The sequence below is a fragment of the Melampsora larici-populina genome, assembly GCF_000204055.1.
Source record: "Melampsora larici-populina 98AG31 unplaced genomic scaffold MELLAscaffold_29, whole genome shotgun sequence".
Lineage (NCBI taxonomy): Eukaryota > Fungi > Basidiomycota > Pucciniomycetes > Pucciniales > Melampsoraceae > Melampsora > Melampsora laricis-populina.
The window spans coordinates 585,120-596,978 of record NW_006768793.1 but is presented as its reverse complement, the minus strand read 5'-3'; the positions used below and the strand labels follow the sequence as shown (position 1 = coordinate 596,978).

The 11,859-nt window shown below is 44.0% G+C and overlaps 3 protein-coding genes across 3 annotated transcripts; 2 read left to right on the top strand and 1 right to left on the bottom strand.

Moving 5' to 3' along the window:
* Positions 1–158: 158 nt before the first annotated feature.
* MELLADRAFT_37432 (uncharacterized protein) lies at positions 159–1,063 on the top strand (the record flags this gene model as incomplete). Its single annotated transcript, XM_007412238.1, has 5 exons — positions 159–223; positions 323–450; positions 533–678; positions 776–856; positions 926–1,063. 5 exons carry the CDS (start codon positions 159–161, stop codon positions 1,061–1,063), a joined length of 558 nt encoding a protein of 185 aa, XP_007412300.1.
* A 984-nt stretch (positions 1,064–2,047) lies between these two features.
* Positions 2,048–4,749, top strand: MELLADRAFT_88800 (uncharacterized protein; the record flags this gene model as incomplete). Its single annotated transcript, XM_007412239.1, has 13 exons — positions 2,048–2,192; positions 2,285–2,343; positions 2,430–2,481; positions 2,544–2,635; positions 2,731–2,825; positions 2,897–3,186; positions 3,253–3,674; positions 3,723–3,854; positions 3,944–3,975; positions 4,056–4,150; positions 4,227–4,403; positions 4,469–4,574; positions 4,647–4,749. 13 exons carry the CDS (start codon positions 2,048–2,050, stop codon positions 4,747–4,749), a joined length of 1,800 nt encoding a protein of 599 aa, XP_007412301.1.
* Positions 4,750–5,256: 507 nt separating this feature from the next.
* MELLADRAFT_75174 (uncharacterized protein) lies at positions 5,257–6,047 on the bottom strand (the record flags this gene model as incomplete). Its single annotated transcript, XM_007412153.1, has 2 exons — positions 5,257–5,926; positions 6,016–6,047. The coding sequence occupies one exon, from the start codon at positions 5,798–5,800 to the stop codon at positions 5,588–5,590; it is 213 nt and encodes a 70-aa protein (XP_007412215.1).
* Between the last annotated feature and the right edge of the window lie 5,812 nt (positions 6,048–11,859).

The window sequence follows — 11,859 nt, the reverse complement described above, 5'->3', positions numbered from 1 at the left end:
CGTCACCGTGACCCGAGGACCCGGCTCCGGCTCCCGATGAGATCATGAAGCCGAGGCGGCTGGAGGCCTGAAAGATCCATGTGATTGGATGGACGTCGAATGAGCATTGCTTTGAAATCAACAATCGCTAAATAACAGATCAACAAAAATCGCCCAACATGGGATTACTTACTATAATTCGAAAACAGCGTCGTAAGGAACGAGAGATGAGGATTTTGATGCTGTGAGCGTAACGCATATGAGGAGTGCGTCCTTGATGCTATTCATTTTATCACGCTTTGAAATTTCCTTGAGACTGATTGAACATGCATAAAACTGATAGCGGACTAGATAATGCCGGCAAGACGACAATTGTCAAGAAATTGACTGATCAGGATATCTCTGTTGTTGCTCCTACTCTCGGTTTCAATATCAATACTCTCATCCATCGATCTTATTCCCTCAACATATGTACGGTCGACATTCTTGCCACAAAGTCTTCATCATCACCTCGTTGACCCAGCCAAGTATACTGATGGAATTTCGATTATAGGGGATGTGGGTGGCCAGAGTACTTTGAGAGCCTATTGGCGAAACTATTTCGAAGCAACAGACGCGATCATTTGGGTGGTGGATTCAGTGGATCGAGAAAGATTAAAAGAGACTTCCAAAGAGCTTGACAAATTATTAGTAGAGGAGGTTAGCATTTCGCTCTTTGATTTTTTGTTTCTAAATCTTGACTTACTAACTCAAATCTTCCATTCTTTTTTTGGTTTTCTCCGATCATTCCTTGTAGCGGTTAGCCGGTGCATCTCTTTTGATTTTTGCCAACAAGCAAGATCTTTCGGGTTCTTTGACCCCAGAAGAGATCGAAAAAGTATGCATTGAATCCACATCATCATCTGTTTGGGTACTACGTTATAACGTTTTTTGGATGGTTTTTTAGGCTCTGGACTTGTCTAACAGGCCAAGCAGCCATCGCTCAAAAATTTTACCTTGTAGTGCTACTGTCGGTACCAATCTGAAAGAAGGTCTCGATTGGGTAGTTGATGAGGTGGCAAGTCGCCTTTATGTCTTGGTATGACCCGATGCTCTTCTCATCGAACCACGAAGATGTATACTTTGAATCTACGTGGTCAATCTCAACGGCGCTAGGGGCACCAACACAAAAAGATCACTCACATTTTGAAAGCACAGCGCGTACAATAAACCATATGCTATGATGCTTGACATCACACAGCTTTTTCAAGGTAGAACCAATGATCTTAAAGTCTACTCTTTCTCGCATACGGTAACCGATTCACAACCACTCTGCTATCTACTGATTCCTCGCAATTCATACCCCATGTTTGATATTTTCAACATCATCTGTTATAATTTTCTTTGTATTTTGACAAACCAGTTATCGGAAGCCTTGATCAATTCATCATGCATGTGGACCAAATGAGTAGTTTGATGATTGTATAAATACAATAATAATCTTCTTGATGTGAGCTGATTTCTGGATTTGAATAAGGGTACCAGACCAAAGGTAATCAGAGTCCAACGCACCAATGGAAAGTACTTCTCTCTCAAAACTTTTCAGATTGAGTCATATAGTCATTCACATGAATTTCTTTGGAATATTCTTGCATAGAAAAGTGACGTCAATGCAAGTGAGGTGAATGGACATTACGAATGTTTGATCTTTGAGTCAGTCGATCAATCATGAGCTGATCAGATGTTTATTTTAGACTTTGGATCGAGTTCTTCGTAGATGACTGACTCATACTTTGCTGTTGTAATCTACCATTTTATCATTCACACAGCAACTTGAGTGGCTGTTTGACACAGCATGTATCTTGGGCACACACAGCATCTTAGAAAGCCGCCTCTAATGAAAGAAACAAGTATAAATTGGTCAATTGGCTCTCAATAGGTTAGTCATCTCCATCGAATCACAATCCAATTCTCAAATCTTTATCAAATAAACCTCTTTTCTTGATTACCGTCTGTGAGAGTTGCTCCCAAAAATTGTAAAAGATATATCTCAACTTCCCGTACAAAGTGTCAGGGACCCTCCTGAATTATGAACCTGAGAAACTCAATCTGGATATCATCTTGCTATTTCTATTCGCTTTGGACCTTTTCTAACCAAGCTGTCTTCTGCCAAAAGTCATATCAAACCTCAAAGGATGTTTTTGACTATATAGTAGTGGGTGGTGGACCTGGTGGTCAGTTTACTTTAACCTTTACTAAGACTATCCCAGATCTTTTTCCACTCATATATCTCGTGACTCATCTCTACCGTATTCTAAAATCCTAGGACTGGCAGTGGCATCTCGATTGTCTCAACATCCCAACATCAAAGTGCTAGTCCTTGAGGTCAGAATGATTTCGTTTGACCATGATACAAAAGTAGGAAAAATATGAAAGTCATCAGTGAACTGACAAAAGATCTGTTCATTCAGGCTGGCGGTGATGGACTCAATAACACGGCAATCTCTGTTCCTGGTCTCTTCAGTAAACGTATTTTGGTTTCGTCTTACCATTGAATCAAGCTTACCTTTCATATTTACTTGTAGTTAATGCGGTTCTTAGTCCAGTGGATTGGAACTATACAACTATTCCACTTGAGAAGGCCGGTAATCAGTCTCTCATCTACCCATTGGGAAAAGTAAGTGAAGAGAAAGATGATTGAGGGATATATGAAGGTTCATTGGTTTATAACAAGCACGTTTTTTTAAATTTCAATTTCAATCTTATCTACAGGTTTTGGGTGGTACATCAGCGCTCAATCATCTCGTCAGTAGCAAAGCATCCAGAGCAGATTATGACGCCATAGAACAATTAGGCAATCCAGGCTGGTAAGTGTCTTATATGTAGTATGATTTCTAGATACCCCACTAATTGGTGAATTTTTTTTTGGTCATCGAAGGGGATGGACTGAGTTTGACAAAGCTTCTAAAGAGTCCGAAAAGCTACTATTTCCAAACGAACCCAATAACTTTAGCTTCATAGCTGAACAGCATGGACTTCATGGACCAGTAAAGAATTCATTTCCTAAATATTTCCCTCCAACATTCCCAAATTATTTCCCTGCAGTTAAAGAATTACACCATCAACCAGCTCTGGTGGATGGATTTGGTGGATATGTTGAAGGCCCTTATGTCTATCCTTCAACCATCGACGAGAATGCGGAAAGGGTGACTAGCGCCACTGCCTATTGTAAGTCTTTGACCATAAGACTTCGAATGTACTATATATCTTGACTATCGCGGCTATGTGCCATAGATTTCCCTTTCAAATCTCGACCAAACCTGGTGGTCAGACTTAATTGTGAAGTCGACAGATTGTTGACTTCAAAGTCTTCAAATGGAGACGTGATCATCAAAGGTGTCAGATATGACTCGCTTGGCTCGACATACCACGTCGAAGCTCGTAAAGAGGTCATCTTGAGTGCAGGACCCATTGGCTCACCCGCCATATTGGAGCGTAGTGGAGTAGGCGAACCTGCGACCCTCGAAAAACTCGGTATCCCCATTTTGATTGATCTACCAGGCGTGGGCTCTAACTTGATGGATCATCCGCTTGCCTGGACTGTCTTCCAACTAAGTCCTGGTCAAATTTCAGCTGATGACTTTTCAAGAAATTCTACTTTTGCACGTGAAGCTTGGAACTTGTACAGAGATCATAGAGAAGGAATTCTCACACATGTGATCTCACTCTTGGATTTTGAGCCACTTGATTCCTTTTTGTCTAAGGAGGAAATTGCTGAAGGATTAGAATACCTTCGGACCAACACATCTAGCTTACCTGAAAGTATTCTCGAGACGGTGAAGGAGAGGATACTGAATGGCACTCCCATCGAATTTGTGCTCATAAATCAACGTTCGGTCAGTTTGTTCAAGTCAAAAAATCGTGGTAGCAGCACACTAACTAATTTGACCTGATGATCATCCAATCCTTACTTTGAGACTACTAGTTGAATATGCAACCCTCTGCCAATGCTTCATAGTGAGTCAGAGTACCATCAAAGCTCTATAGACATAGAAAAGTTGCAAATGGCAAGCCGACTGAGAATGACATTTTTTCAGTATCTCGAATTTAATTGCTCTGCAATATCCTTTATCGCGTGGCACATCTCATATCAGCAGTCGTGATCCAAGAAAACCACCCCTAATTGATACCGGTAAAGTGAAGAATTAAAGTCGAGAGATAGATATTGGGTATGACTAAAAACCAGCATTTTTTTCCAATACCTACAGGATTTTTCCGGCATCCGTTCGATCTTTGGCTTCTTTCGAAGGCATCGAAGCACGCGAGAGCCATCATGAAAAGTCCATCGTGGAGTTCGATCATTTCAAACGAACATCTTCCAGGTCCGCAAGTCAACACTGACCAAGAATGGCGCCAATATGTGACAAATAGCGCCGGCACTGTTTGTGAGTTGGCTATGTTCTCCCTTTTGTCTCAACACGGGTTAAAACAATCGAATTCTGTACACCAGTTCATCCGGTGGGTACGGCTGCAATGTTACCACGAGAGCTTGGTGGTGTGGTGAATCCTGACTTACAAGTTTATGGAACGCAAAGGTTGAGAGTGATTGATGCAAGGTACTTTCCACCCGGAATATTTTCGAGTTTCAGAAAATGAGAAAGCTAACAAATTCTTTCGGTTTTATCCAGTATCATTCCTATGCATCTTGCTATGCATCCTCATATGACTGTTTATGCAATTGGTGAGATCGGAGCAAAAAAGATTTTGAAGTCGGGGGGTTATAAGGCGTGATCCAACTAGAATGTAATCGGATAGCCGTCTTTCCATTTCTATAAAGCAATGATGTTATTTTTTTTAGAAAAATTCCTATGGTTGGAGAAGAAAGAAAACGAGAGTTGACTTGAGGCAGTTACTGCTATGGATTCTGACCAAATTGTTAGATGAAAGAGAAAAATCACCTACAACCTAGCTGTTGAACAATAGCCTGGCGTCCCCTTTTCCCGATGAAGCTATTCAAAAGTCACCTACGTTTTTGCAGACCCAATGCCCGGTGATCTTCACCGATTTCTGACGAATCCCTTTCCTTACGTAATCCAATATCAGATTCCCATGTGACTCAGAGCTCCCATGGAATCACAATCTCGAGTAATTGATCATGGCATAGTGTCATCAACTCAAAGACATTCGCTATTATCATCACTCTCATATTCCTTGACTTGTTTAAGTACTCATCGAGTGGTCAAAGTGATATTCAAGACTTGCTCACATTTGTTCGAATCAAAGCTCAATTGATGATTTATAATGAACAAACAACACATCTTGTAAAAAATTAAATTAAATCAGCTAAACCCCAGAAAGTGTCAAATAGTTCAAATCCACTAAACAATAAAAATGCATTGAAAACAAGAGAGAAGAAGGAAAAGAGAAAATCAAAAAAGAAAAATCGAAGAAAAATTGTGGAATTAATGTCAAGAAACTAAAAGAAACAAACAAATTATAAACTATAACTGCACAACAACCATTAAAAAGATACATCAAATACCTATATAAACTCTGGAAAAAAAGATTTACAAGATCCCAATCACCAAAAAATCCTTAATGAAAGAAAGAAAAAAAGTATATCTCTCAATCAATTTGAACGTTTTAAATAATCTGGTACTGGATTAGCTTTCACAATTCGATCTTTTCTCATTTGAATATATTCTTCTCTTTCTCTTTCTAACCTTTTCATTTCTTCTTGATCTTTAATTTGTTGTTCATATCTTTCTTTAACAGCTTTAGTTTGTTCCCAATCTTCTCTTTCTTTGGCTCTTCTTTGGGTTGCTAATTTGAAATCTGGCATATTCCGTCTTTCTTTAAAATCTTTGACCGGTAATTCATGGTGAACTAATGATACATCATTCCATGGTATTTGTTTCCTTGGTTTAGGTTCTCCGATTTGTGGTTTTCTTGCTTCTACTTCTCGCCACTAGATAGACACGACAGAAAATCATTAGAGATTACTTTGATCTAACACTGGTGGAAAGTTTTGAAGGTATCAAAGAACCGATCGCATACCTGATTTAAACATTTCTGAAATCCGGTGGACGAGCCAGGTAAGGCTGAGCCAGATGAGTTGTGAGTTTTACCAGAAGTCTGCTGTGTGCGGAAAATCCGAAGTATTAGTGATACGTCAAATCATAAATGAAGAGGGAGCACGCACCTTGTGTGATGTCACACGACTTCCATTGGACACATTTCTGCTCGTAGCTACTTGAGGACGTTCTCTAGCTTCCAGGCCACGCCGCGTGGTCAACTCAAGATGACTTCGATTGACAAGATCAGATGACTTGGCCTCATCCGTTACTCCATGCGAGCGAGGTTGCAACATATCGGATTCGACAGCTTTTTCTTTACCCTTCTCGCGCGAACTTCTCTGGATGATGACGTCTGATGACGCTGAAGGGTCATTCGTAGCGTTTCGCGTCTTAGAGAGGTTCTTTTCACGTATTTCATTCATCAAGTTTAATCGCATGACAGCTAAATGATCTGCATGAGGCTGGAATGAAGTGCTAGGTGGTTCCGGCGCGACAATGTTTTCTTTAGAAGTAGTTTTGATTGACTTCGATGTGGGGTTTGAAGGGCCTGCAACTGGAGGACGAGCAGAAGGTGTAGGTTTTGTTTGAGGTCGTTTGATAGGGGGAGCAGGTTGGGAAACTTGTGCTAGTCTATTGAGACGCCCGATAGCTGCACGTACCCGGCTATGTGCTCCCACCCCTCTCTGTGCAGAATTCGCTTTGGGGCGCGTTGAATTAGTAGGCTGAGGACGAGCTGGAGCAACAGTTGTTGGTACGGTACGGGTTCGCTGTTTGATAGAGTGAGCGAAGATGAATATGGGCCGGAACTTGTAGCAAGAAGTCAAAAAAGGTACGTACCTTGGTAGCTCTTTCGTTGGCGACATCTGTAGACTCTTCACGGGGTCGAGCGTTGACCTTGGGTTGCGGAGGACGAGTGGACACTGCAGGCGTCTTGTGAGTTGGTGGCGGCTTTTGAGAGCTCGTTGCATTACTCGAACCAGCCTGAGCGGCTTTCTCCCGTTTATCCTTTATTCTCTCACCGCTTCCAGTACCGGATCTCACTGAGAAGGTAAATGCTTTTGGAAGTGTCAAAAGCGGTGGAGGGACTGGCTTGGTCGAAGCGCTCGGCTCAGGTACGCTCGTAGACTGTATCTCCAGAGGTTCAGAAAGGCGGGAGGAAGGGGGATCAGTTGGAGCTTCGAGCGCTATGGTGAACATCGTAGCCGGCTTCGATTTCACGGGCGGTGATACTTGTTCAATAACATCCACGACTGGAACAGCTTGCTCCTTTGGTACTTCATCCAAATGCTCGTCAGGTGACACATCAGCTCTACATAGATCTCGGGGATCCTTTGTCAAATCGGATTGGGCGTGAATATGAGAATTGCGAGACTTTCTTCGCGTGCTTGGTTGCGGGGGTGTGGGCAGGGAGGAAGAATCTGAAGGTCGACTGGGTTGAGAGCGCGCGATGGGTTGTGCTACTACATCATCTGATTCGATGCGCTTACGCTTTGTATGCTTTGGACTCGCCGGTGTAACATCCGTTTTTTTCCGTGACGTTGTGTTGTCACGAGTCTCTCCCTGTACACTGGCTACGGCTTGAGGATGTAAAGCTTCGTGAGGTTCGCTAGAATCGGGCACATGCACTTTTGCATTTGTAGAGGGCTCTGTAAACGATCCTGAAAGAGAACTCTTGCGATCAGCTGTTTTTTGCTTTGATGAGGTCTGGGACGTGACTGGTAGGATGTCTGCCTTCGCCTTGGTTGACTCCTGACTTCTACCCGATTCATCTTTTGATGTACCGTCAGGGATGAAAACATGTGTTGAATCACTCGGTCCACTTTCGGTGGGGCCAGCTTGAGGATACACTGTCTTGCAAGGTTGGCCGGATTTTGACGTGACGATAGGTAGATTTAAAGGCATAACATCTTGGGTAGACAGCGTTCCAGACGATGGCTTTTGGACATCGGCTGCGCGAGCTAGATTGTGAGACTTCACTTTTGTGTGACCTTTTCCAGTTTCACTGATCTTGGACTCAGAAGGCAACATAGGTTGCCGTGATCTCGAGGGTCGTCTTGTTTTCGAGCTGGGGTCAGGCTGTACTGATGGAACTTTCGGTTTCTTCGAGGGGTGAGTCGACATTGAAGCAATGTGCTCGGGGATTTGTGAGCGCTCTCCTTCAACAGGCAAGGTCCGCTTGGTTGATGTCTGTGTGGATGATTGCGTTCCGAGCACTGTACTGGTGATAGAAGCAGCAGAAACGGTAGGGCGATTTGATTGGGGTACACTGTCCCTATCTTCCGTCTCAGATGGTTGGTGGGTTGTCAAGCTTTGAATCGATAGGTTCTTTGTGGATTTACCCCCTGTATCCACGTTATGCTGTTTTGGTGCGGGTTGGCGCTTTTCTTCGTGCGATTCAAGACGAGGTCCTTCATTGGATGGGGTACCTTGATCTCCTAACACAGATTCAGACTCAATTTGGTGAGCTTCAGTGATCTCCTTACTTGGAAGGGATGCCCCAGCCTCCACGATAGGCTCTTCTTGATCCTTTCCGGTGGCGCTTGGTAACGGTTGAGAAGATTTTGCCTTCGATGAAGGATCAATTCGTGTTGTTTGAGTGATTTCTCGCGAAACTTTCCTTGTGGCTCCACGGCTATCTATCGTTTTTGGATTCGCGGCTTGGCTCTGAGGATCTCGTTTGCGAACTTTCTCACGATCAAGTTGTTTGGTTCCTGCGTCTGGTTTTAGGCGATCGGTTCGGTCTGTCAATTGATGGCTAGGCGCAGAGCAACTTCGGCTTTGATCATCCTGACCACGAGACTTAGGTAGACGTTGAGATTGGGGATTAGATATGGGTGCATAATCTGAGACCCTTCTCGCATCACCCAGTTGTGAGGTGGGGATCAAGTTGGTGCTGGGGATCTCTGGTTGTTGTTTTCTCGAGGTCTTCTCACCGGAAGCGAGTCGACGTGGCAGCGATTTGGAAGGTCTGGCAGCGATAGCTTGAGTAGAGCTATCAAGTGCCTGCTGAGAAGAGGCACCTTGGCGTCGATCGATGTCGCCTTCGTCAGCTCTTTTTTGAGCATTTGAATTGACCTGTGTAGATTTAATGTTCACTGTTGGCGGCTGGGGCGGACGATGCTGCTGGCTTGCGGGTTCTGCGGACTTGGAGACCTGAACTTGAGATGTGTCCACTTCATGTGAAGATTTCGTGTTGGATGACGCCTGCGAAGTCACCTCACGATGTGGTTTACTTTTGGTATCGACAGTTTTGACACTTTTTACTTGAACAGACACATTAGACATATCCAGGGGCACAATCGATGGGCCTTTGGTAGGCGATAGTCCTATGGAGGAACGACGTGCACTTCGCTTTGGTCGTGAAGCAGAGAGACGAATTGTATCGGGAGGTAGTGGCAAACTGATCGGACCAGTGTGGTATGGGGTTGAAGTATTAGGAAAACCTCCGGCCTTACTCAATATCGACAAGTCAGTGGTGTCAAAAGAGTTCCTCAGTGTTGACGCGCTCTTCTGGTTTTCAAAGGTGGAATTTGGTGTAGGAAGCTCTATGAGAGTACTGAGTCTTCGAACGTTCATTTCGCTCACATGAATTCTGTTAGTGAGGTTGGAACTAGGCTTTACAGGGTGTTGGTTACTACGCAGCTCTTCTACTTCGGTTGCATCTGAAGCGCCACCTGAAGATCCAGTAGGGTTCGAAGAGGTAGATGTGGCGCCAAGGTTCATAGAGTGAGACGTTGTAAATTCGACACCGGGCACTTCAGAAGCACCGGACGCGTCGGTAACAATTTGAGAGACAGCAGCAACCTGCTTTGTAAGTCGGGATTTAGTCTGCGAGGGTTCAACGAGTTGTTGACTACTGTGTGGCTTAATTGGGGCATGATTACTCTCTTCAGAAGTCGACCTCGCCGTCCTATGTTGCGAGCTAGTAGCGATGTTTGGCAGATTTCGCATTACGCGGGTAGGTTTGAGCAGCTCGGTTTTGGACATTGAAGAAGAACGTGTTGAAGCAGGGTCTACAGACTGGGATGCAGTACCTTGAATGGATTTCTGCTTGGTTGAGGGGCTTCTAGATACCCTATTAAAGCTCGCTAGAGGGGTGTGCGTTTTGCTTCGCTTGGCCTGAGGATTTTGAGGGGCTGGGACATTTGTCTCTGATGAGTGCCTGCTGTTGAGTGCCACAGACGTATCGCGAGTCGGATGATCTTTGGATTGTGAAATGGGGTAGGAGGGTCGATCGGGCGAGATAGGTGTAACCAACGATATTGGGACGGCCGAATTCCAGGGATGCAGTGGTACAACATCCTTGGGGCCAAAGACGTCCATGGGCTGTTGGATTGGTCCTTCGTTCTCTAGACCTTTTTTGGCTTCAAGAGAGGTCGTTTGACTTTCTTGTCCAGCTTTCAGCATCGGGATGGGTTGTTTAGGAGGAAAAGCATCTACACGGCTGTCTTCTTCTTCCGACGGAGCAAATCGCGCCTTCTTGGTAGACTTCGGGACCGCGCCACCTAGAGTCACGTGTTTCTTGATAGCAGAGGGTGGAAGGTCTGGCGGCAAAGACGATAACCTTGATGCAAGATTCGCACCAGGGGTCTTGCTCACAGTTGTTTCCACCTCTGCTCGACCCACATCTCGTCTTAGCATATGATTTTCGAGAGTATTGAGTTCTGCTGGACCAAGAGGTAGAGTATTCTTAGAAGAGCCAGGCCTAGGCAGCGCAGATTGGTGAGTTTTGGGTGCTGAATTGATGGCAAGATTGATGTGTGAATCGGGCTCGAGGTTTTTCAATCGCTGTCCTTTCATCAAAGTACGGTTTGGGGATAGAAGGACACCTTCTTTACTTGATACCGGGCGCTTTGCTGAATTTCTGACTGATAGAAGATTAACCCAGAAGTATTGTTGAAGAAGAGTTTGTTAGTGATTTGATCAAAAATGCACAAATTGCGTATTAGCAACGACGGAGGACTGACCAGTATCTCTCGGAATTGGGAACAGCTGGCTTGTATCCGCTCCTAAAAGCTGTCCATCTTGGTCGTTCATGCCTTCCATGTCCCAAGGGGCGGTAACTCCTCCAAGAAAGTTTGTACTGTTGTCACCTAAGGAGCCTTTCTGTGCAGTTCCAAACTTGCCCTGGAACATCCATAGAGATGATTCAGGCGCTTGATGATCTGGTTTATGAGAAGTGAGGTGATCATTGTGATCTTCGTTTTCGTCTTCGTCTTCGTCGTCGTCTTCTTCGTCTTGATCTTCTTCTGAGTCTGTATCTTTTCCCTTTTGGTCCGTTAAGAGGGTGGCTGAGCCATTGGATTTTGAGGGCGATGAAGGGATGTTTCTAGGAATCGGTTTTGAGCGGTTATAATATCGCGGAATGCTCGAAGTCTTTGCCATGAGTAGAGTGAGAGGTCAGACTAGCGTTTATGAGTGTTTGTCCTGAGAACGCGATTGCGCTTCTATGCGAAATCTGAATGTCGAGATGTGTGTCAATGCTGATTATGTTCTGGCATTCATAGATAATTTCGAGAAGTTTGAAGATCGTAGAAGTGAAGTGAGTTATCAAATCAACTCATCATAATTGGTTAAAAGCGCGTTTTACCAAAAGATCGCGTACTAGAACACAAGTAGTCTACAACAGAATAGCATATGCATCGATATAAGCATAATTACCAATCTGTCAACCTGTAAGATATATGAGTGACATTTTGTGGATCAGTGATATTTTCAAGTGGTTCAAAACTCTTGAAGAAGAGACTTCAAATAATCTGTCTTTGATGACTGACTCTTTCTTCAAAGGTTCAATGCAGCTAATTGGGAACGGAACTCATACCAA